We start from the raw sequence: 25657 nt of genomic DNA, 5'->3' as shown, positions 1-25657 counted from the left end.
ACCCATGCATTCATTCCCTATTAGGCCAAGCACCATTCTCTGCACTGGGGACACAGTAGTGAAGGAGGCAGGCAAATCTCTGTTCTCCCAGAGCTTATAGGGTCTAGCGATAAACCAGTAAGCAATTACATACATAAGATAATTTCAAGAAGAGAGACACCTATGGGGGGAAACAGGTGATGTAAAAGCAATGCCTGGTTTTAGGAGGGAAATTCTTTAGCTTGGGGAGTCATGCAAGACCTCTCTAAAGAGGTGACATTTGGCCGGGCGCGGTGGCTCACACCTGTAATCCCAGCACTTTGGGAGACCGAGGCAGGTGGATCACCTGAGGTCAGGAGTTCAAGACCAGCCTGGCCAACATGGTGAAACTCCGTCTCTACTAAAAATACAAAAATTAGCTGGGCGTGGTGGTGGGCTCCCGTAACCCCAGCTACTCGGGAGGCTGAGGCAGAACTGCTTGAACCCAGGAGGTGGAGGTTGCAGTGAGCTGAGATTGCACCACTACACTCCAGCCTGGGCGACAGAGCAAGACTCTTGTCTCAAAAAACAAACGAGAAAAGAAAACCCAGACCCCAACAAATTGATGAATTGATCCCTTAACAGATTCTTTTTGTTGTTCTTGTTGACACAGGTCTCACTCTAGGCTGGAGTACAGTGGCACCATCACAGCTCACTGCAGCCTCAACCTCCTGGGCGCAGGTGATCCTCCCATCTCAGCCTCCCAAGTAGCTGGGACTACAGGCACCCACCACCACACCTGGGTAATTTAAAAAACCCTTTTTTTTGGCCGGGCGCAGTGGCTCACGCCTGTAATCCCAGCACTTTGGGAGGCCGAGTCGGGCGGATCACGAGGTCAGGAGATCGAGACCATCCTGGCTAACACGGTGAAACCCCGTCTCTACTAAAAATACAAAAAACTAGCCGGGCGTGTGGTGGGCACCTGTAATCCCAGCTGCTCGGGAGGCTGAGGCGGGAGAATGGCATGAATTCAGGAGGCGGAGCTTGCAGTGAGCTGAGATCGCGCCACTGCACTCCAGCCTGGGCGACAGAGCGAGACTCCGCCTCAAAAAACAAAAACAAAAACAAAAACAAAAAAAACCTTTTCTTTGTAGAGATGATGTCTTACTATGTTGCCCAGGCCTGAACTCCTGGGCTCAAGTGAGTCTCCTGCCTCAGCCTCCCACAGTGCCAGGATTACAGGCATGAGCCACCACACCCAGACCCTTAACAGATTCTAAGATGCCTTCATCCTGATCTCCAATCCACGCTTCTCGTGTGAACTTTCTGGGTCAGCCAGTCAAGTGGGCATGAGCCTCTTGAAAGGACAGGTGCTAGGAAACTGCCATCCCATTATCCACTACCAAAGAACATTGAGGGTAGGTATTCTTATTCCCATTTTACAGATGAGAAAACCAAGGCAAATTTGACATTGAAATAAAGCCCTTTGAGGGGAATTTTGTACCTGTTTAGCTACCAGTTAATCAGCCAGGGCACTTCTCTCCACCCTAACCACTGCAGGAGTACCAGAATCTCCAGGGACCTTCATTTCCCTTGGGGTTGCCCAGCCTTCTGGGCTGAGCCCTGCAACTCCAAGGATGGCCGATAGATGGCAGAAAAGGCGCATCCAGGGATGGACCCTCGGCCCTCCCCTCCCCCACTCCTGTCCTGGGACAGCCTTCCAGCCTTGGCTCCCCAGGTCCAGGGTTTGATAAAGGAGGTTTGAAAGATGATGGTCTCCAACTCCGAAATAGCATTTTAGTTTTTATGATGCTTACAGTTGGATTTAAAAAAAAAAAAAAAAAAAAAAGACTCATGCTTCTCTTTCCTTCCTCAAAAACAAACTCAGAGCCCAAGCTGACTCAGAAGCTATCCCACACCCACTGCCACCCCACTGCACCCTATGCCCTGACTCAAGGAGTCCTCAGGTTTTAAGGCTGGAAGGTCCTTCCTGGGATGAGAGATCCTCCAGCCCCATCCAGGAAACTGAGATCCAGAGAGACCAACAGAGGCTCAGGGGCAGACCCGATTTCCTGAAAGCCATGGGGTAAGAAGCAAGGAAGGTGGACATGAATTGAAGTGGAGCCCTCCCAGGCCTGACCCTCCGTCCCAGGTTTGCTTGGACTCAGTCTCCCTCTTACCTACACAGCAAGTGACTGACCCAGAGAAAGCCCAGGTGCTTACTGTTTAGTTTGGCTAACATGTGAGGCATTTGAAATGGCACAGGCTGGCCTTGAATTCTGGCTCTATCATTTCTTAGCTGGGTGATCTTGGCCAAGGAACCTAACTCTCTGATCCTGGAGTTTCTACCTATAAATTAAGCTAATAATAATGCCCTTTTTAGGCGGGTTTGGGGGACTGGATGAGAAAATGCATTCACTCCCTCTTCTACCCTCATTGCTTTGCTTTTTTTTTTTTTTTTTTTTTGAGACAAAGTCTCGGTCTGTTGCCAAGGCTGGAGTACAGTGGTACGATCTCGGTTCACTGCAACCTCCGCCTCCCAGGTTCAAGGGATTCTCCTGCCTCAGCCTCCTGAGCAGCTGGGATTACAGGCGCATGCCACCACACCCGGCTAATTTTTGTATTTTTAGTAGAGACAGGGTTTCATCATGTTGGTCAGGCTGGTCTCGAACTCCTGACCTCAGGTGATCTACTCGCTTCGGCCTCCCAAAGTGCTGGGATTACAAGTGTGAGCCACTGTGCCTGGCCTTTTCTTTTCTTTTTTTTTTTTTTTTAAGGCAGGGTCTCACTCTGTCACACAGGCTGAAGTGCAGTGGCATGATCATAGCTCACTGCTACCTCAAGCTCCTGGGCTAGGACTATAGGCACAAGCCACCATGCCTGGCTAATTTTTAATTTTTTTTTTTTTTTGCAGAGACAGGGTCTTGCTCTGTTGCCCAGGCTGGTCTTAAACTCCTAGGCTCAAGAGATTTTCCTGCCTCAGTCTAAGTAGCTAGGACTACAGGTGCAAGCCACCATGCCAGGCTAATTTTTTTGTATTGTTTTTGTAGAGACAGGGTCTTGCTATATTGCCAAGGCTGGTCTTGAACTCCTGGGCTCAAGCGATCCTCCCACCTTGACCTCCCAAAGTGCTGGGATTTCAGGTGTCAGCCACACTGCCCAGCCCCTTCTTCCATTGCTTCTGTTCAGACTCATTTCTTTCGATCTCAGAAAGAGTCCTTTGGCTTCTGGTCTTATCCCCCTTGTCCCCACAATCTGTTCTCCACACTGAAGCCTGACTGGTTTTCTAAAACTCTGATTATCCATCAATAACTCTCTTGTTGAAAGCCCTCCAATGGGATCCCAGGGAATGCAAGGTGAAGTACATTTTCTTTTCTTAGCATTTAAAGCCCTTAATGGTCTGACTCCTACTATTTCACTAACTTTATCGCTGATCAAAATCACACACAGTCCCAAAAATAATTCTTTGGTTTTGCTAACCAACTCGCTGGCCATGACCCTTCGCCCATCTATGTGTTAGTTCAGGCTGCAGCTTTGCCTGAAATGTCCTCTTGCACCGTGTTTACTTGGTGGACACCTGCTTGCCGCTAACACTCAGGATGACTTCTGCAGGTAGAACTGAGCTCTCCCAACTAGGGCCCTGAAGATATCTTGTTCCTAGGGGGTTCTTGGACTAGTCACAGTTTGTGAACCTGCTAAAACTGCAGCTTTTGATATACGTGTGTATGCACATGAGTGCACATATATGTATTTTTCTGGTGACAGGGCCTAGGGCTTTCAACAAGGGATCTCAAAGGATCAGTTTCATGACCAAAATGTTAGGAAGTTATTTGTCTTGATCTGGGTGCTGGTCCTTAAGCACTTTTCTGTTTGCATATTATATGTCAATAAAAAGATGAAAAAATAGGCTGGGACCAGGTGTGGTGGCTCACGCCTATAATCCCAGCACTTTGGGAGGCCAAGGCAGGCAGATCACCTGAGGTCAGGAGTTTGAGACCAGCCTGGCCAACATGGTGAAACCCCTTTTTTACAAAAAATACAAAAAAGTAGCTGGGCATAGTGGCACATGCCTGCAATCCCAGCTACTTGGGGGGCTGAGACAAGAGAATCGCTTGAACCTGGGAGGTGGAGGTTGCAGTGAGCTGAGATCATGTCACTGCACTCTAGCCTGGGTGACAGAGGGAGGCTCTGTCTCCAAAAAAAAAAAAAAGGCCGGGCATGGTGACTCACACTTGTAATCCCAGCAACCTGAAAGGCCAAGGCGGGAGGATTGCTTGAGCCCAAGAGTTCAACACCAGCCTGGGCAACATGGCAAGACCCCCATCTCTGCAAAAATTTTCACACATGTGTAGTCCCAGCTATTTGGGAGGCTGAAGAGGGAGGATCATTGGAGCCCAGGCAGGAGTCTAATGCTGCAGTGAGATATGACTGTGCCGCTGCACTACTGCCTGGATGACAGACGGAGACATCCTATCTCAAAGAAAAGACGAAAATATAATTTTTAAAAATAGGTAAATAAATAAAAGATGAATGGTTACGAAGCAGCACAGCAGGACAGACAGCTCTCACAATAGCCCTACTCTTTCACACATCATTGACATGTCCCACTTTTTTTTTTCTTGACCACAAGCCCGTGAAGGGCAGGGACTGTGCCATCTTTGAACCCCAGGGCCTGGAGCCAGGCTTTCGTCCCCCAGCTGTCCCATCAGTACTTACTACAGATAAGGGCCACAGCCATCCGCAGCAGCTTGAACTGGCACTTCATTCCTGACCAGTTCTAGGGAAAAAGGAGAGAGTTCAGTCAGTTCCAGATTAGACCACTCTTCTGCCAGTGTGTCTTGCTTAAGAAAACCTGACATTAAAATAAGGATCTCCATGAAGTACTGAAAGAGAGAGAGGGCTGTGGCTTAGTAGCAGAACACACCACATGGCTTTGAGATTTAGGCAACAGCAAGTTTACTCCTGTCATAAAAGCTCTTGAGCTGGACTAACAGAGGAAGGGACTCCAGATCTAGGAAGAGGAGAGGCCCTGTCTCCTCAACATGGACAGAGAACATCTCAGAGCTGCGTTCATTGCTGGGCTCCATGGTTGCAAAAGATGCAGGACAGCCAACCAAGCAAAGTCAAAGCAGAAACACCAGGATGATAAAAGAGCTCAACATCCTGCAGATGAGGAATGAATGGGGAAGCCAGGATCTTTTAGCTCAAACAAGAGGAGACTCAGGGGTCAAATTCATTGTTGTCAAATATCGAATGAGTCAACACAAGGAAAGGGCACATTCGATTCAGTGTAACCTGCAAGCAGAAGATGCAATGGATGAAAACTTCAGAGAGAGACTTTTTAGCTCAGAGTAAGTTTCCATTTCTAGTAAGCAGAGCTCTCCAGAGATAGAATGGTCCATCTTGCAGGGGTCATGAGTTTCCCACCATCGGGGATTTCATGTCACTCGGAAACGATGCTCCAGAGGCGAATCAGGTGCTGGAGAGGGGGTGGCCTGGGTGGCCTTCAAACAACTCCCTCTCTCCCCTGAGAATCTCGGAAAACTCGGAACCTCCAAGGCAGATAAACAGTACAATTATTCACTTTACAAAAGGACTTTTCACTTTACAAAAGACTTTACCACAGGGTTCCTTTGAGAGGCACTCCTGCAGTGCATTCAAAGCACTATTCCATTTATACAGAGGTGCACGTGCACAGAAATAAGCCCGGAATCTTCCTGGAACACATAAGCCCCAGGGAAGGAGGGCACAACCAGGGGACTTTGGCTCCATCCCACCACCCAATCTGCCTTTGCTGCCTGGCCCAGGCCCAGCTCGGGGACATGTCTGGCACTTCTGTGAGGTTGCAGGAACATCCGTGTAACTTTACAGAGGCCCTGAACACTGGCACGGACAACAACATCTATGAAAGCTTCAGTCAAGCAAGCAGGACACACAGCAGATGCCAAAGAGGGGGAAATCCTCACAGCCTTCAGTTCTCGCTCACCTCCTCCCTTCTCCCCATCCTTCCTCACTGACCAGCAACCCCTTCTTCACAGAAAGTGAAGTGTGGGCCACCCGCGGTCCCGCTTTAGGTGGAAAGCCTATCTTCACTTGCCGACATGTTCTGTGCTAGGAAGCAGATGGCAGGATATCGTTGTCATCTGCTGGTGTCTGCCCACAGAGGAGCCTTGCCAGGAGACAAGGAACAAAACAGGAGTCGGTGCCCTCCCCTGGATCTAGCGACCCAATCTGAGCTGGCTCAGTTAGTGGATGGTGGGCACCGCAGCCTCCCTCCAAGCTGAAACCCTAGGATGGGAGGAAACTTGGGACTCATCTAATGGGACATCTCTTCCCAAAGGCGGACACCCACTGCCAAGCAGCCAACAAGATGGCCCTCCAGCCCACGTGAGGGGGTGCTCCCTGCCTCCTTGGGAGCCCTGGGAAGGGTTCTCACCCCTAACAGTTCTGCCTGCTATTGTTTGCCAGGCTTTCCTTCCCTATAAGGTCCCCTCCATGGGTTTCAATTCTCCCTTAAAAGTGATACCCGGCTGGGCGCGGTGGCTCATGCCTGTAATCCCAGCACTTTGGGAGGCCGAGGCAGGTGGATCACTTGAGCCAGACTCCATCTCAAAAAAATAATAATAATAATAAGTGATACCCATGTACATAGCAGCATTATTCACCATAGGCAAGACGTGGAAGCCACCCCAGTGTCCATGGATGGATGGATGGATAAATGAAATATACATACATATGTCTATATATTTGGTTTCTTTCCACCTCCTCCCTTCCCCCACTCTTCCTCACTGACCAGCAACCCCTTCTTCACAGAGGGTGAGGTGAGCCACCTGCCTTCCCTTTTTACGTGGAAAGTCTAATCTTCACTTGTTGACATGTTCCAAGCTAAGAAGCAGATGGCAGGATAACGTTGTCACCTGCTGATATATACATACAATGGAATACAATTCAGCCTTAAAAAGGCGGTGGCTCACTCTCAGCACTTTGAGAGGCCGACATGGGCAGATTACAAGGTCAGGAGATCGAGACCATCCTGGCTAACACGGTGAAACCCCTTCTCTACTAAAAATACAAAAAATTAGCTGGGCGTGGTGGTGGGCGCCTGTAGTCCCAGCTACTTAGGAGTCTGAGACAGGAGAATGGCGTGAACCCAGGAGGCAGAGCTTGCAGTGAGCCAAGATCGCACCACTGCACTCCAGCCTGGGGTGACAGAGCTAGACTCCATCTCAAAAAAAAAAAGGGGCGGGGGGAGGGAATTCTGACCCATGTTACAGCACGAATAAACCTGGAGGACCTTATGCTAAGTGAAATAAGGCAGTCACAGAAAGCTAAATACTGTATGATTCCACTTAAGTATAGAGTAATTAAATTCATGGAGACAGAAAGTAGAATGGTGGTTTCCAGGGGCTGGAGGGAGGAGGGGGTGGGGAGTCATTGTTTAGTGGGTACAGAGTTTCAGTTTTGCAAGATGAAGAGTTCTGGAGACAGATGGCGATGATTGTACAACAATGTGAATGTATGAATGTACTTAATGCCATTGAACTGTACATTTAAAATGTAACTGTATACTTTAAGATGGTACATTTTATGGTATGTACATTTATCACAATTAAAAGCAAAAGTACAGAAGACTTTTTCTTTTTAAGAGACAGGGCTTCACTTTGTCAACCAGGCTGGAATGCAGCAATGCAACCATAGCTCACTGCAGCCTCAAACTCCTGGGCTCAAGTAATCCTCCCGCCCCAGCTTCCCAGGTAGCCAGGATTATGGGCATGTGCCACCATATCTAGCTAAATTTTTTATTTTTTGTAGATATGGAACTTCACTATGTTGCCAGCTTGGTCTCGAACTCCTGGCCTCAAGTGGTCCTCCAGCCTCGGTCTCCCAAAGTGCTGGGATTATAGGCCAGGTGCTCACGCCTGTAATCCCAGCACTTTGGGAGGCCAAGGCAGGAGGACTGCTTGAGCCTGAGAGTTTGAGACCAGCATGGGCAACATGGCGAAACCCTGCCTCTATAAAAAATTAGCTGGGTGCTCTTTTACCAAGGACCCGCCAACATGGGCCGCGTTCGCACCAAAACTGTGAAGAAGGCGGCCCGGGTCATCATAGAGAAGTACTACACGCGCCTGGGCAACGACTTCCACACGAACAAGCGCGTGTGCGAGGAGATCGCCATTATCCCCAGCAAGACGCTCCGCAACAAGATAGCAGGCTATGTCACCCATCTGATGAAGCGGATTCAGAGAGGCCCTGTAAGAGGTATCTCCATCAAGCTGCAGGAGGAGGAGAGAGAAAGGAGAGACAATTACGTTCCTGAGGTCTCAGCCCTGGATCAGGAGATAATTGAAGTAGATCCTGACACTAAGGAAATGCTGAAGCTTTTGGACTTCGGCAGTCTGTCCAACCTGCAGGTCACTCAGCCTACAGTTGGGATGAATTTCAAAACGCCTCGGGGACCTGTTTGAATTTTTTCTGCAGTGCTATATTATTTTCAATAAATCTGGGACAACAACAACAACAAAAATTAGCTGGGCATGGTGGTGTGCACCTGTAGTGCCTGCTTGAGCCCAGGAGGTGGAGGATGCAGTGAGCTGAAATTGCACCAGCGCACTCCAGCCTGGGCAACAGAGTGAGACCCTTTCTCAAAAACAACAGGTCAGGTGTGGTGGCTCAGGCCTGTAATCCCAGCACTTTGGCAAGCTGAGGAAGGCAAATCACTTGAGGTCAGGAGCTCAAGACCAGCCTGGCAAACATAGTGAAACCCCATCTCTACTAAACATACAAAAAAATTACCTGGGTGTGGTGGTACATGCCTGTAACCCCAGCTACTCTGGAGGCACAAGAATTGCTTGAACCTGGGAGGTGGAGGCTGCAGTGAGCTGAGACTGCGCCACTGCACTCCAGCCTGGGTGAAGGGTGAGATTCTGTCTCAAAACAACAACAAAACACAAAGCGCTGGGATTACAGGCATGAGCCATTGTGCTCAGCCCCCTCTGAGTAAATATCTTATTATTTTTCTTTTTTTTTTTTTTCTTTTGAGACAGGGTCTCACTCTATTGCCCAGGCTGGAGTGAAGTGGCATGATCACAGCTCACTGCAGCCTTGACCTTCCAGGCTTAAGTGATCCTCCCACTTCAGCCTCCCAACTAGCTGGGACCATAGGCACACTCTACCACACCCGGCTAATTTTTAAATTTTTTTTTGTAGAGATGGGGTCTCCCTATGTTGCCCAGGCTGGTCCAGAACTCCTGGGCTCAAACAATTCACCTGCCTCAGCCTCCCAAAGTGCTAGGATTGTAGGTGTGAGCCACTGAGCCTGGCCTGAGTGAATATCTTATCTGAAGACAGTGTCTTTTTCACTGTGTCCTGAGTGATAATATCAGGCAAAGTAAATTAGAACATGTGGATGGCTCTCTCCTTTATCTGAGGTCTCCTGCCTCCATGCCCCTCCTGGGCCCTATCTGGGATAGATGTTAAACGCACCATCCTTATTCTTGGCCTGGTTGGTCATTGGTGGGGTGGCTCAGAATTCCTTTTTCTCTATTGTTTTCATTTGTGAATAACAACAGCACCTTACCTCAGTTACCCACCTCATCGGGTGGTTGTGAGAATGAAATAAATTAATATATGTAAAGTACTAAGACCACTGCCTGGCACATAGTAGGCATCATCTAAATGTGTGGCAGTATCTTGACCTGAGACAAAGACGGGGAGTTTGCCCTGCAGAGCGGCTTGAAAAATTCTGAATCTGAATGACTCGTTTTGCCACAGCACCTCCCAGGCACGCTTTATGGGTTTACAACACGTGCCTGGCCCCTGAAAGCCCTGGAGCTTGCCAAACTGATCCAGTCCATCCCTCTGCCGCACACTTTAGGGAAGAAGAAACTGAGGATTCAGGCGGGCTGGTTCAAGGTCACAGTGAGTGAATGGCGAGCTGACTGGGCTCCTGGTCCAGGGCTCTGTCCACCTACACTTCAGAGGTCACATTCCATGTGCCTGTGCCGTCTGTCCCAGCTGCCCACAAACGGAGCGAAGGAACGCCAGTAAATATGATCTGCCTCCCAGCAGCCGAGGGGTTAAACTAGAGAGTCCCTGCTTCCAACCAGCTGCCTTACTTTCCCAATCCAATATTCCCGCCAATAAAATCAGCACTGAAACAACAGAAGAAAAAAAATCTCACACGCAGCCAGCACTGCTGCTGCTATAAATGCCGAAAAGCCCGCAGATCCTTGGGGAATACAAACCTTTTGCAGGCCCTTTAATTTCATTCTCTCCCAGAGCCTCAAAGAGTGAGACAGTAACTCACCCACAGCGAACAAGTTGGTAAGCAGTCCCCTCAGCATCTTGCTCACCCAACCAGTTAAGAGTGCAGAGGCTGAAAGCCAGGCCGGGAGCTTCCATTCCAACACAGCTTTCTACATCTATCCCTGGTAGAAACGGTTTCTTGTGAAATGACTTCAAGAAAACCCAACACAGGGAATGTGAGAGCATGACACAGATAAATTAGGGAGTGATTCTTTGTCCTATAAAAGGATTTTTCCTTAATAAAGTAAACCCTTTTTTTTTTCGGAGATGGAGCCTTACTCTGTCACCCAGGCTGGAGCGCAGTGGTGCAATTTCGGCTCACTGCAAGCTCTGCCTCCCAGGTTCACGCCATTCTCCTGCCTCAGCCTCCTGAGTAGCTGGGACCACAGGTGCCCACCACCAAGCCCAGCTAATTTTTTGTATTTTCTTTTTTTCTTTTAGACGGAGTCTCACTCTGTCGCCCAGGCTGGAGTGCAGTGGCGCAATCTTGGCTCACTGCAACCTCCGCCACCCAAGTTCAAGCGATTCTTCTGCCTCAGCCTCTCCAGTAGCTGGGACTACAGGCACTCACCACCATGCCCAACTAATTTTTGTATTTTTAGTTGAGATGGGGTTTCACCATATCAGCCAGGCTGGTCTCAAACTCCTGACCTTGTGATCTGCCTGCCTCAGCCTCCCAAAGTGCTGGTATTACAGGCATGAGCCACTGCACCCAAACAATTTTTTTGTATTTTGTAGTAGATATGGGGTTTCACCATATTAGCCAGGATGGTCTCGAACTCCTGACCTCGTGATCTGCCCGCCTCGGCCTCCCAAAGTGCTGGGATTATAAGCATGAGCCACTGTGCTGGGCCAATAAAGTAAAGCTTATAACAAATCTTTAGTGTGTTTTAGGCAACCATCTTCACTTGTGCTTTGACAATATGGTTCAGTTTGTGAAAATTCAGATCTCAAATATTTTGGGAAAACATCAATCATACAGAGCAAAGTGTAAGTAAATATCTTGTAGATTAAAAAATGGAATTCTGGCCAGCAGGAGGCAATTAATAAAGTATTCAATTAGGTGTGTCTGTATCTTTCTAGTGTTTAAAATAAGAAGTCTTGGTGGGGCATGGTGGCTCACACTTGTAATCCCAGCATTGTGGGAGGCAGAGGCAGGTGGATCGCTTGAGTTCAGGAGTTTACGATCAGCCTGGGCAACATGGTGAAACTGTCTCTACAAAAAAATAAAAAAATAAAAAATTAGCTAGGCATGGTGGCACGAACCCGTGGTCCCAGGTACTTGGGGGGCTGAGGCAGGAGGATCGCTTGAACCCAGGAGGTGGTGGTTGCAGTGAGCTGAGATCGTGCCACTGTACTCCAGCCTGGGCGACAGAGCGAAATCCTGTCTCAAAAAAAAAGAAAGAAAGAAAGAAAGAAAGAAAGAAAGAAAGAAGTCTTGATTATAGGGCTTTTCACATTCCAGATCTTTTGTTGAAATATTTTGTCCATTTTCTCGTCTCCCAAACAATCGTTTTGTGAAGATGGGATTACGGATGAGACAACTGAGGCTCCAAGAAGTTGAGTAATAGACTCATAGCTATTAAGATGGTGACACTGGTACTCAAATGTGGATGTTCTCTCAAATCTATGCTTTTTCTTTTAGTTCTGATGAGGCACTTTACTGTGTATAACACACACACACACACTTCAAACCTTCCTTTTGAAGCTGAAAACAATAGTATATCTATTAGGTAGAACCACATGAAATTGCCACTATTCAAATGCTGACGGCCCATAGAAAGGGCAATTTTTTTTTTTTTTTTTTTTTTTTGAGACAGGGTCTCCCTCTGTTGCACAGGCTGGAGTGCAATGGTGTGATCTCGGCTCACTGCAACCTCTGCCTCCTGGGTTCAAGTGATTCTACTGCCTCAGCCTCCTGAGTAGCAGGGATTACAGGCGTGCACCACCATGCCCAGCTAATTTTGGTGTTTTTAGTAGAGACGGGGTTTCACCATGTTGGTCAGGCTGGTCTCGAACTCCTGACCTTGTGATCCATCCACCTTGGCCTCCCAAAGTGCTGGGATTACAGGCTTGTGCCACCGCACCCGGCCAGAAGGGGCAATTTCATACGGGTCAACCCAACGCATCTCTGAACTGCTTGGCACTGAACTAGTTAGAGTAAAGGTAGCCTCTTGACCAAGAGAAATCAACCTTGTTAATGAGACAATGAGTTTTCTTTCATCGTCAATAAACACCACATAACTTTCTTTCTTTCTTTCGAGACAGGGTTTCACTCTGTTGCCCTGGCTGGAATGCAGAGACGCAATCTCAGCTCATGGCCCTCTGCCTCTCTGGCTCAGGTGATCTCAGCCAGCCTCCAGAGTAGCTGGAACCACAGGTGCATGACACCACACCAGGATGATTTTTTGTAGTTTTGGTAGAGATGGGTAGAGATGTTGCCTAGGTTGGTCTTGAACTCCTGGGCTCAAGCGATCTGCCTGTGTTGACCTCCCAAAGTGCTGGGATTACAGGTGTGAGCCAGCGCGCCCAGCCCATACAACTTCCTAGAGAAGGGCTCCCCATGTGTCATGCTTTGGGGACTGCACAGCTCCCAGTTGGCTAGGGAAAGCCATTTGCTTCTGGAAGGCATTGGGCTCAGATAGGGCTGCCGGTCTCCACAGCCGCAGGCCATGGGCTACTTGCCAGACAGAAGCGTCAACTGGAACAAAACTGCTCTCACACCTCTCTCGACCCCCATGCCCTACTCCATGGTCCATGGGTGGTCTGACTTCACCATGGGAACTTCTGGGCCATCAGGGCTGTTTCCCATGAGGTGGGGAAGAGGGTGGGAACAGGGCATCGTTATGAACTCCAGCCTGTGTCTTCCTCCCTGTGTTCTCTTTCAGTTGAGCTTGTTCATCACCCCTACACACATACAAGTCTTGGGCGGAATGGGAGGGAGGAGGTTAGCATTTCCTTCCCCTACTGAAAGGAATTGGGGCAGGGGGAGGGGGAGTGGAGGAGGCAGAATTCAGAGGAAAAGCTGTGTCTGGGGAAAGATGTGGCACTGATACAGAATGACCCATTTAAAAGGGCCATGGGAGGCAGCCCATACGCTCGGGTTTTCAACAAACTGAGCTGTGTGCATGTGCAAACACACCTGCACACACACACTGAGAGGCTCACCGTTCCACGTTTCCCAACACCCGCGGCCTCTCTCTGAGCACTCACCTGAAGGTGCCAAAATTCAGGCCAGTAGCAAGTGTAGGCAGGTACTCAGTGTCTCTCTCTCCCCCTCTCTTCCTTTCTTTTCCCCTCCCTCTTGTGCTCTCTCTTCTCTTGCTCAATGTACAATGGGCATTTTGATGAGAACAAAAGGGACAGGGTTGGGAGCAGGGTGGGTGACAGTGAGATTGATAAGGAAGAAAAACATGGGATAATTCAGGAACTCCAAGCCCTGTGCACTGCGATCACTGAGCATTCAAACATCTGCCACGTGGGCGAAGACACTGATGGAGGAGTGGGTGAGAACAGGAGGACCCCAAAGAAAAGCTATGCCTTTTCTGGACATTGTTCCTTCCTTCCTTCATTCACTAAAATGTAGCGGGCACCATCTACCATGCTCCCAGCTGTAAGCCAGGTACTGGGGAAACAGACAACTAAGACCTGGAGGCTCCCAGGCCAGCAGAGGGGTTGGGCAGGGTTAGCCACTGACTCCTCCATCAGCCTTCAGACTTCAGACTGCTTCCAAAAAAAGGATTTTGACATCCTCTAAGACTATCAGATCCCAATTTTTGGCCTTCAAGGCTTTGTCTAGTCTGAGCCCATTCTGGCCTCTTCTGTCAGGAGAAGGAAATTAATTTTACATTTATATAGGTGGTTATTTGAACTTTATCTCATTTACTGTGTATCATTCCATTTCTTTTCTTTCTCTTTTTTAAAATTGAGACAGGGTCTCACTCTGTTGCCCAGGCTGATGTGCAGTGGTGCAATCTCTGCTCACTGTAACCTCCACTTCCTAGGCTCAACCGATTCTCCAGCCACAGCCTCTGGAGTAGCTGGAACTATAGGCATGCACCATCGCGCCTGGCTAATTTTTGTATTTTTTATAGAGATGGAGTTTCACCATGTTGCCTGGGCTGGTCTTAAACTCCTGAGCTCAATGCAATCTGCCCACCTCAGCCTCTCAAACTGCTGGGATTACAGTCCTGAGCCACTGTGCCCAGCTCCCATTCCATTTCACAGATGTAGAAAGTGAGGTGCAAAGTCGTTAAGTAATTTGCCCAGGGTGTAGCAGGGATTTAGACCTAGGCTGACTGGCTCCACAGCCCATGTCCTTCACTATCACACTGTACTACCTTCCAGGAAAAGGCAGAGGATGAGAAATGGAGTGCTGCCCTCCTCCCATGACAGGCTGGGATAGGGGAACAACTCTTTTTTTTTTTTTTTTTTTGAGATGGAGTCTCGCTCTGTCGCCAGGCTGGAGTGCGTTGGCGCGATCTCGGCTCACTGCAACCTCTGCCTCCCAGGTTCAAACAATTCTCTTGCCTGGGCCTCCCAAGTAACTGGGACTACAGGAGCATGCCACCACGCCAAGCTAATTTTTGTATTTTTTTAGTAGAGACGGGGTTTCACCATGTTGGCCAGGATGGTCTCCATCTCTTGACCTTGTGATCCGCCTGCCTCGGCCGTCCAAAATGCTGGGATTATAGGCGTGAGCCACCGCACCTGGCCAGGAAACAACTCTTGAATGGTTGTCAGGAGATATGGGTTCAAGCCCTCATTTTGCCACAAACTTAACTGTGACTTTGGACAAGTCACTTAACCTTTTGAATTTTGATGAGATAATCTCTAAGGCCCTTTTAACAATCTATGATAAATAAGCAATTCCAATGGCCATATACGCTAGTGGCCAAATGTTAACTCTTTAACGTCAGTGAATGGGAAAGAGGCAGAAGAAGGAGATGGGCACGGTCCTAGGCCAAGCCATGACTGGAGAAAACAGGAATCACATTCAGAAGGCACCCATTTGAAATGGGCCTGCAGAGGCTGAGGAGCGTGTGAGAACTCTGCTCCAGGTCAGGTCTGCCTGGCTGTTGGTGAGCCAGCTCCAGTGGATTAATACTCAGGCCCAGTGATGGCAGAGGACAGGGCCAGAAAGACACGCTGAGAATGGGAGGTGCTCACCATGACGATGTTGGCCAGATGGGCAGAGACGAGAGCATACACCCCTCCAGAAGAGCCCACAACTGGAGCGGTCATGTCAGCCACAGATACCGCCAAGGACCCTAGTACAGAAAGACCACGAGAATTCTCAGGAATGCGGGACTCGGCTCACCCACCCCAGCCCCAGGCCTTGGATTCTGCAGGCTCCATGCTAAGACTCCAGAGCAAGAGGCTCCACCTCTTCCTCCTCTGAGTCCATGTTGCCTGGGAGATTCCCCCCCGCCCCCTCCCCTCCCCTCTCTCCCTCTTCCCCTCCCTCGCTCCTTTCCTTTCTTTTTCTTTCTTTTCTTTTGGAGACAGGGTCTAACTCTGTCACTCAGGCTGGAGTGCAGTGGCACGGTAAGCTCACTTCAGTCTTGACCTCCGGGCTCAAGTGATCCTTCTGCCTCAGCTTCCCAAGTAGCTGGAACTACAGTCGTGCGCCACAATGCCCAGCTAATTTTTGTATTTTTCTTTGTAGAGACAGAGTCTCACTATGTTGCCCAGTCTGGTCTCAAATTTCTGGACTCAAGCAATCCTCTTGCCTCAGCCTCCCAAAGTTCTGGGGTTACAGGTGTGAGCCACAGAGCCCTGCCTCCAATGCATTTCTTAGAGGATTAATTTCTGGCTGAAAGAACCATTTGATTCTTTGACTCAAAAGAGGGAAGTGTCCAGCCCAAAGTAAAATTCAGACTTCTACCTGGATTATCTGCCTCTCAACCCAACCTCTGCCTGACATGGTGTTATGTCAGGGTTCTGGAACCGTAACAAAAATAGTAGCAGTAGTTATTGCAGAAACAGCTGCCACCTAGGTGACATGGATACCAGGCAAACATTTTACAGACTTTCTTCCCTTCAACCCTCAAGACAGCCCTCTGAGGCAGGTGCCAGTAGCCTCATTCCCAAGATGAGGAGACTGAGCCCAGAGTCTCCTGGTAGGAAGTGCTAGAACCAGGATTTGTCTGGGTCTGCCTGATGCAAAACCCACCTGTGTTCTTGACCAAAGCCCGCACTCTTGGCCTCTCTAGCAGCCACGCCCCAAACTGGCCCAGAGGTTAACCCCCACCCTCTTCCATCTCTCCCTCTGTTCAACAGCATCTAGAAAACTGCTTACTTAGGGTTACTTCCACCCTCCCTCCAGCCCAGCTAAATCACAAAAGGCCAAGAGCATCTCTCAAGTGGGGCTCCTTTGGAAGAAACATGTCCTTGAAAAGTCACAGGGAAGAGAAAGAGATGATGTCATACCCTCTGGGGGAAAGGAAGGGTATGCGAGGCTTGGTCTGGGGGATGACAAACTTTTGTCCTGGGAGGGAAGCTGAGCAAAGAAAAGAGGGGAAATTTATTGTTCTGGTCTCATTTAAGTGTGATCAATGCTTTGGCTTCCAGGGAAGGACATGGGAGACTAAAAATAACTAGGAGGTAGAGCCCAGGGCTCAGAGGATGAGAGGTGGCTGGCCTGGGTGAGTGTGCAGAAATTACCACTGGAAAATGCCTGCGGGCTCAAGAGCCAATTAGCTGCTGGAGAAAGGAGGGACAGGCAGAAAGCCAAATTCTGCAGGCTCTATGGGGTGCAAGATCCACGGACTTAGGAGGAGGCTTGGCCCAGCCCAGCAACCAGAGCACCCAAGGACCTGGCAGCAGAGCCCCCTGATAAACTCTTCCACCTCCCCTGCCCCCACCTCCATCAAGGCCTCCCCTACTCACTGAGGTCTTCAAGAAAGAGATTCCCTACAACCAATTCTTGGTCTCAAGGGGGATGTAATCTCTAAAAAAAAAAAAAACCTGTCATGAACTGAGGACTCCCAACTGCTCCTCCCCTCCCAGGGCAACTATAAATCTTTCATGCCTTCCCTCTGGCTTTAATTAGGTATTGATCTATTGTCAGATAACTTTCTTTTTCTTTTGCTTTTTTTACTGCTTAGCCACAGGGTCAGCCATATATAACACGAAAGAAAAATCCCAGGGTGGCAAACAAACAGGCAGCAGGATCTGCATGACAAAGGTTTCCCACGCTCTCCTGGCGGGGCTGTCTGCGAAGGCTGCATTGCGGGGCTGCAATGAGGGCTGGCTGCCCAGGCTGCTCCTCATTAATTACCTTTTGGACAGAGGAAGCCCCAGCCTCCCTAGGCTGGCCTCTCTTTGCAGAGCAGGTCTGTACAAACCCGCCCAGAGTCCACTCCCTCGCCCCTGCCCCAGCGCGGTCCACCAAGGCAGAGCCGCCTCAGGGCAGCCCCAGGCAGGGAAGGGCCCCTGCCAGGGTCAAGCTGGCACACCCTGACCTTTCCCTCACCCCATCCACACTCGGAGTCCGGGCCCTAGGGTCAAGGGTCAGCTTCGGATTGTGGCAGGAGTATGGAAGGGGCCTGGCCAGCTAGCTGTGTGACCTTGGGCACAGTCCCTGAATTCTTTGGGCTTCAGTTTTCTTTCACATCTATAGAGTGAGGTCTAAGGCTTTCCGACTTTTGAGCAGCAAAATTCTCTTCAAAGCAAACCTTTCAGGGACGCCCTAAGCCATGGAGCAGAACACAGGCAGCAGCTCTGGCTACGTGGGGACGCGGCCTAGGGAACAGTTTGCCAGTGCTGGAGGGGACCTCCCTGGTTCCTTCCAGATCAGAAATTCAGTGACCTGAGTTTTGGCCTAAGATCCAGGGGCCGAGGCTTGGGTTCCAGTTCTGGAACCTCAAAGGTAACGGCCTGAATCCACCTGCCCCCCAGTGGTGATATAAAGACTTCTGGGCCAGTGTGGTGGCTCACCCTTGTAATCCCAGCACTTTGGGAGGCTGAGGCAGGCAGATCACCTGAGATCACGAGTTCGAGACCAACCTGGCCAACATGGTGAAACCCCATTTCTACTTAAAAAAAAAAAAAATTAGCTGGACATGGTGGCACACGCATATAGCCTCAGCTACTCGGAATGCTGAGGCATGAGAATCGCTTGAACTTGGGAGGTAGAGGTTGCAGTGAGCCGAAATCACACCACTACACTCCAGCCTGGATGACAGAGGAAGACTTCGTCTCAAAAAAACCTCAAAAAACAAAAAAAGCAAAAACTTTCAGTGACTGCAGGTGAGGCCTGGACTAGAGCAACTGGGAGAGACCAAAGACAAACATGGGGCTGTGTACACATAAACACAGTAATAAAGGCCCTCCCTGGGCAGGAAGTGTGGGTCTGGGAGGAATCCCTTCACAAGCTCTGAACGATCCTAACAGGTACAGGCAGATAAGACCAGCATGAATTCCACAGAGGTCATGGGGGCAGAGGACCAGGAGAGAATGAACTGGAGTGACACGCCACACCTCTGCACACAGGCAACCCATGGGCCTTAGTTCAGGATTACAAATTCTGTATCCCGCACCCCAAAATTCCAAGTTCATGCCAGCACACAGATAAACTGGCAACTTGGCCATAGTGTACAGCTGTGATAATTTTAGCCCAGAAAAACTTAAAGCAGGTGTTCTTCAACATCTTCTTTGGCCTTAAGAAAAATCCCCAAATTGGCGGAACATTTATTTTTAAGTAATATAACTTTATTTACATATCTTTCCTTTTTTTTTTTTTTGAGATGGAGTTTCACTCTTGTTGCCCAGGCTGGGGTGCAATGATGCGATCTTGGCTCACTGCAACCACCGCCTCCCAGGTTCAAGCAATTTTCCTTCCTCAGCCTCCTGAGAAGCTGGGATTACGGGTGCCGCCATCATGCCCAGCTAATTTTTGTATTTTTAGTAGAAACAGGGTTTCACCATGTTGGCCAGGATGGTCTCGAACTCCTGATCTCACGTGATCCGCCTGCCTCGGCCTCCCAGAGTGCTGGGATTACAGGTGTGAGCCACCAGTCCTGGCCACTTTCCTTTATTCTACAAATATTTATTGCCTAACATGTGCCAAGCCCTGTGCTAGGCTCTGGGGATGCACATGTGGTTAGTAATCTATACAATCTGTAATATAAGATTGGTGATGCATTTAAGATATCGATTTTTTTTTTTTTTTTTTTGGTAGAGATGGGGTCTCATCATGTTGCCCAGGCTGGTCTTGAACTCCTGGCCTCAAGCAATACCCTCACCTCCGCCTCCCAAAGTGTTGGGATTACAGGAGTGAGCCACTTTGCCCGGCCCAAGATACAGGTTTTTAAAATACCTACATTGTGTGCCATATAATTGCTAGCCATAAGTAATTTGCACATTGGCCTCAAGCATTGGTTAGAAGCACAGGGCTTGGGAAGGGCTCCTCCCTAGTTGTAGTACTTCTCAGGTAAGCAAATCTACAAGTCATTTCACCTCTCTGGGCTGCCTGTAAAATGGGAGTGACAGTACCCACCGGCTGTGATGAGAATAGCATCCACGAACATCCGCGAACCCCTCATCATATGCCTGGAGCACGTATATGCTCCATAAAGGTTAGCTATCCTCGTTACAAAGTGTGGGTTGGAAACACTTTCACTGGGCAGGAATTAGAGAGTAAGGCTGCCAGACATCTATTAAGGTCTCCTTCGGTTTTTTTCTTTCTTTCTTTTTTGAGACAGGGTCTTGCTCTGTCACCCAGGCTGGAGTGCAGTGGTGTTATCACAGCTCACTGCAGCCTTGAACTCCTGGGCTCAAGCAATCCTCCTGCATCAGCATCCCAAGTAGCTGGGACTACAGGCCTATACCACCATGCCCAGCTAATATTTTTAAAAGCTTTTTGTAGAGACAGGGTCTCCCTATGTTGCCCAGGCTGACCTCGAACTCTTGGACTCAAGCGATCCTCCTGCCTTGACCTCCCAAAGTGTTGGGATTACAGGTGTGAGTCACTGCACCTGGTCTGCCTTGGTTTCTGACAATAAATTAACTGCAAAAAGGACAGGGCCCATCTTTTGGTTCTCGTCACACTATTGTAGTGGTTGAGATCACAGCCTGGGGGGTCAAACAGCCTGGGTGTGTGCCCAGCTCCGCCACTGTCTAACTGTGTCTTCTTGGGCGAGTCACTTAGCCCTCTAAGCCTTGGTTTCCTATCCGTACTGGGGGAGAGCAACAGTGTCCACCTTGTAGCGTTGTCGTGTGGATGAATTACGGCCTGCCTATGGTAGGCACTGATAACTGCCACCCGGGGGTGGCTAGCTGTAAACCAGCTCCCCTCTCAGAGGACAGCTTGGGAGGACAGGAAAGGGTAGACAGCAGAGGCAGATCAATCAACTCAATCATAGAGATCAGTGACATGTGTGGTGACCAGAGTGCCCTCTGGTCTTAATCAATGACTCAGACAGAACAGTGCATGCCATGTGCTCAATGATACAGCCCTACATGCTCACATTCAGGTGATGAGCTCTGCTTCTGTCTGAATCTTCCCACTCTGCACTGGTGTCACTGGGGAGGTGACACCACCTGGTTTGGGTGAGGTCTGAGTCCGTTTGAATCTTGTTTTTGTCTTCTAGGTTATTGGCATTCCCATCTAATTGAATACTAAGGCTGCAAATGTTATTAACGTCTTCCCTGTTCCTTGCTATTTGACATCTGGGTCTCTGGGTATTGAGGTATGGAAAATGGGGCTATAAATCCTCAGATGTCAGGATTAGGGGGTGTGTGGGTGGCTGAACAAGTCTGGCACTTAGAGATGCTCATTAGCCCTTTGTTCAAGGACGTGGTGAGCCTTGGATTCTGGGAGGGGCTTGCAGGGGTGCTGTCCAAGGTGCCAGTGATTTTAACCTCAGTGCATACAGGAGCGAAGGAGATGGTGCAGGGTGAATCTTCCGGGTCAAGGGTTCATGCACTAGCAGACCAGCCTCCTGTGGGTGGGGTGGGACCCTTCCTCTTTGATTTCTGAAACCACTTCAGTTACTCCCAGGGTCCCTGCCTGCCTCTTGTTTACAAGGCTGACACTGCCCGGCTCTCCTGATGACAACTTTAATACCACTCAGAAAGGATTAAGATCTTACTTAAACATACACACAAAGCTCCCTTGGGCACAGCTGTCAAGCTGAAGAGCTGAAGCAGCAAACCTTGTTAAAAAAAAAAAAAAAGAAAAAAAAAAACAGCTGGCAATAAAGTTGGAGATATCACGAGGGAGATCCTCATGTTCAGAGGCCTGGCTGGCAGACTCTTCCTGCAGAAAGCCACGCTCTCCCCAGCTCACTTCACCCACCTCACCTCCCACTGGGGAGGGGCAAGCCACGCTCTCCCCAGCTCACTTCACCCACCTCACCTCCCACTGGGGAGGGGCAGAAGGGGGAAGGCTCACTGGAAGTCACTCTGGCCACTATCCATGAAGGATGATCACCTGCCACATGTGTGCCCAGTCAGCTGGAGGCCCAGACACCTTCAGATGGAGCCAGGGCTCACTGCCTCTTAGGCCAGACTCCCTGTCAGCAGTGGGTCAGGCAAGGGAACTGCGGTTGGTCTGGGTAGCAGCCAGCTCTCCTTTTGGGGACAGGTGCTATGCGGCCAGGATGGTACCTGGCTCCACTCACCCCTTTGATTCCCCCTTGGGGATCTCACTGTGCCCTTGCAGTTATCAGAGCACTGTTGTTCCATCTGTTGCCTCACTCACTCCACCCTCCGAGCAAGCCTATAGGCAGATCTCATTAGTTCCCTCTTAAAGCTTAACATGGCCAAAAGAGGTTAGGAAATTTCCCCAAGCTCAGAAGCTACCACATGGTGGTGTGAGACTGAGAGTCGGTTGGCCAGCCTGTCCCAAATCCAGTGCTCTCCTCCCCCGTCCTGCCACACACCTCCCTCTCTGGGCAGCAGTCCCCTCTCCAGCCTCCTGGGGAGGTGCGTGTGCCTGGAGGACAGCCCGGTAACTCAGGAGCCTTGGAGATGAGGATCTTCTGTGTGTCCTGGAAGCCTGGGGCTTGTCCCACCCCACAGGGTCTCCCACCCCACCCTGGGGCAATGTGCCTTTGTGGACACAGGGCCTACCTGCCTACCTGCCACAACGCCGGCCACGTAGACAAGCCCAATTCGGGTGGCTCCATGCACCATCTCCAGGGGCACCCCCACCAGCAGCTGCAGCACCACATTGAGTCCCAGGTGTTCTATCCTGTGACAGAGACCACACTCATTCATTCATTCATTCATTCAACAAACACCTGCATCCCCCAAGATGCCAGGGATCCAGGAGTGAACAACACCATCTCTGCCTTTGAGGAGCTCATGGTCTAGGAGAAGGAATGACAATTCAGACCATCTTGGAAAGAGTGTTCCTTCCAGATGGGACAGGAACACATGTGCAAGGCCTGGGCGATGACTGGCAGCATTTCAGTTGGCACAGTGAGACAGACTAACCACAGTCAAGATCCAGCAACTAGGCTGGGCGCAGTGGCCCACGCCTGTAAGCCCAACACTTTGAGAGGCCAAGGTGGGAGGACCACTTGAACATAGGAGTTCAAGATCAGCCTGGGCAACATAGTGAGACCCCATCTCTTAAATTAAAAAAAAAAAAAGGCCAGGCGCAGTGGCTCACACCTGTAATCCCAGCACTTTGGGAGGCCGAGACCTTGCAGATCACAAGGTCAGGAGATCAAGACCATCCTGACTAACATGGTGAAACCCCCCTCTACTAAAAACACAAAAACAAAATTAGCCAGTGTGGTGGTGGGTGGGTGCCTGTAGTCCCAGCTACTTAGGAGGCTGAGGCAGGAGATTGGCGTGAACCTGGGAGGCAGAGGTTGCAGTGAGCCGAGATCGCACCACTGCACTCCAGCCTGGGCAGCACAGCGAGACTCTGTCTCAAAAAAAAAAAAAAAAAAAAAAAAGATCCAGCAACTCCATCAGTTAACCTGTGAAAAAACAAGGCTCAGAGATAATGACCAGTCACAGTTAGTGGCCATGCTGAGACAACAGCTCAGGTCTCTAATCTGCCTGACCTGCTCCATTCACTGGGTCATGTGGTCGTTCCGGCTCTATTTGTTGTTTGTTCTTGTTTTGTTTTGTTTTGTTTTTTGAGATGGAGTCTTACTCCATCAACCAAGCTGGAATGCAGTGGCATGATCTTGGCTCACTGCAACCTCTGCCTCCTGGGTTCAAGCAATTCTCCTGTCTCAGCATCCCGAGTAGTTGGGATTACAAGCATGTGCCACCACACCGACTAATTTTTGTATTTTTAGTAGAGATAGGGATTCACCATGTTGGGCAGGCTGGTCTTGAACTCCTGAACTCAAGTGATCCACCCCTTGGCCTCCCAAAGTGTTGGGATTACAGGCATGAGTCACTGTGCCCGGCCATGTTCTGGCTCTATTTGTAAGAGCTATGGATGTTTAAAGAAAAATATGTTCTCAAAACAAGTGCAGGCATTAAAGATACATCTTATAACTTAATCATTCAAAGTTTTCCCTTAAAGTCAATTAAAGGGAGGTTTCTCTTTCCTAGTATAAGAAGAGACCTAGGCCGGGCACGGTGGCTCAAGCCTGTAATCCCAGCACTTTGGGAGGCCGAGGTGGGTGGATCATGACGTCAGGAATTCAAGACCAGCCTGGCCAATATGATGAAACCCCGTCTCTACTAAAAATACAAAAATTAGCTGGGGGTGGTGGCATGCGCCTGTAATCCCAGCTACTCGGGGGGCTGAGGCAGGAGAATTGCTTGAACCTGGGAGGCGGAGGCTGCAGTCAGCCGAGATCATGCCACTGCACTCCAGCCTGGGTGACAGAGTGAGACTCCATCTCAGGGAAAAAAAAAAAAAAGAGAGACCTATTCTGCCCCAAAATCCTCAGGACTGGGAGATGGGACCCCAGGTTTTCTGACCCTGTGAACGCCTGCCTCCCTATACTACCTGTGACTAGATCTTGCTGCTAAAATTGTGGGGTGTCTAGCTGTGTGCATATTGCCAGAAAAGATTGTAACATGACTATTACTAAATCAATCGGGTGCTTCCAACTTTATACAGCACTTTAACACCCACTGTCTCATTTAAATTGAGCAGACATCCCCCGGGAAGCTCCCAGGGGATGCTGTATGTCAGGGAGTAACAGCCTTTAACAGGGAGCCTGGGCCCTGCCTGGGTCTCCGCCTTGCTGCTGGCCACAGGGCCCTGCCTGGAGGCCCAGCTGTGCTGCAGAGGAACTGTGGGCAACACATGGGCACCTGCTTACTCAGGAGTGCACCTGCGAGGTAGTTCAGGCAGGTTAGGCTGTGTCCTAAATTCCTACTATGCTAGAATCTTCTACCCACCACTGACTGCTACCTAAAGGATTCTAGGGAGATTAGAGGTGTCAGGAGAAGTCACTGGAAAGAGAGCTGAGTGACAACATCAGATTCCCAGGTGGAGGGGCCTTACAGGCTTTTCTAGAACCATGCCCTGTTTTACAGTCTCAGAACCTAAGATTAGCAGAGGCCAGGGGAGGAACTCAGGGCTCCTGCCTCCTAATCTGAGCTCTTCTTTACCACACTGGCTTCTGGATTCCCAGGCCTACAGTGTGTCTCTGAGTAACAGGTCACTTTTTTTTAGGTGACTTTTTTTTTTTTTTTTTTTGAGACAGGGTCTCACTCTGTTTCCCAGGTTGGAGTACAGCGATGCAATCTTGGCTCACTGTAGCCTTGACCTCCTGGGCTCAAGCGACCCTCCCACCTCAGCCTCCAGAGTGGCTGAGACTACTGGCAAGCACCACCTGGCCTGGCTAAGTTTTTTATTTTTCGTAGAAATAAGGTCTCACTATGTTGCCCACGTAGATCTCAAACTCCTGGCCTCAAGTGATCCTCCCACCTTGGCCTCCCAAAATGCTGGGATTACAGGTGTGAGCCAATCAATACACCTGGCCAACAGGTCACTTTGCTGCGATCTCCCTAGATGCTGGCCAGCTGTCCCTATCTCCTATCTACTGCTATCTCTGTTACACCAGGCAAGAGCCCCTTGTTCAAAATCCATAGACCTGGAGAATCCTCCCAGGACTCTTCCTGGCAGGCGTCGACCCATCAAAGGAACTACTGGAGAAAGGCCCATGGCCAGCCCTCTAGGCCTCAGCTGGGGGCATCTAAGCCCTGTCCACTGTGAGCACACTGTTTTTGGCTCTAGGAGGCAGACGATGGAGCAAGGAGGCTTTGGCTATTCTCCTTCCTCAGCCTGAGGCCCCAAGAGAAGTCAGGGGGCAGTCCTGCAAAGAAGGCAGACAGTCCCAACCCACGTGCGGCCACTGGCTTGGGATGCCTGGGCAGGGAAATCCCCGTGTCTATTGTCACCCCTGGCTTATGAGTGGATGTGAGTGAAGCATGACAGCCATCCTGCTGCTCCTTATCCCTG

The 25657-nt window shown here is 49.7% G+C and overlaps 2 protein-coding genes across 5 annotated transcripts in view; one reads left to right on the top strand and one right to left on the bottom strand.

Annotated features, from left to right (window-relative positions):
• Positions 1 to 25657, bottom strand: part of RHBDL3 (rhomboid like 3) — a 60394-nt gene that overhangs the window by 3784 nt on the left and 30953 nt on the right. For 3 of the 4 annotated variants that reach the window (XM_028835647.2, NM_001194571.3, XM_077969307.1), the window contains 3 exon segments: positions 22350 to 22462; positions 15433 to 15533; positions 4675 to 4735 (listed from right to left, as the gene is read on the bottom strand). In XM_028835647.2, coding sequence (XP_028691480.1) covers positions 4675 to 4735; positions 15433 to 15533; positions 22350 to 22462 — 275 coding nt within the window. 4 annotated transcript variants of the gene reach the window in all.
• LOC114673092 (small ribosomal subunit protein eS17) lies at positions 7992 to 8904 on the top strand. The gene has a single exon (XM_028836198.2). The coding sequence runs from the start codon at positions 8016 to 8018 to the stop codon at positions 8421 to 8423; it is 408 nt and encodes a 135-aa protein (XP_028692031.2). The 5' UTR covers positions 7992 to 8015; the 3' UTR covers positions 8424 to 8904.

Source organism: Macaca mulatta, chromosome 16 (genome assembly GCF_049350105.2).
Source record: "Macaca mulatta isolate MMU2019108-1 chromosome 16, T2T-MMU8v2.0, whole genome shotgun sequence".
NCBI classification, from domain to species: domain Eukaryota; kingdom Metazoa; phylum Chordata; class Mammalia; order Primates; family Cercopithecidae; genus Macaca; species Macaca mulatta.
This window is presented reverse-complemented; position numbering and strand designations above follow the sequence as displayed.

Excerpts from the sequence above, each read along its gene's own strand:
- LOC114673092 (XM_028836198.2), top strand. The coding sequence starts at position 8,016 with ATGGGCCGCGTTCGCACCAAAACTGTGAAGAAGGCGGCCCGGGTCATC.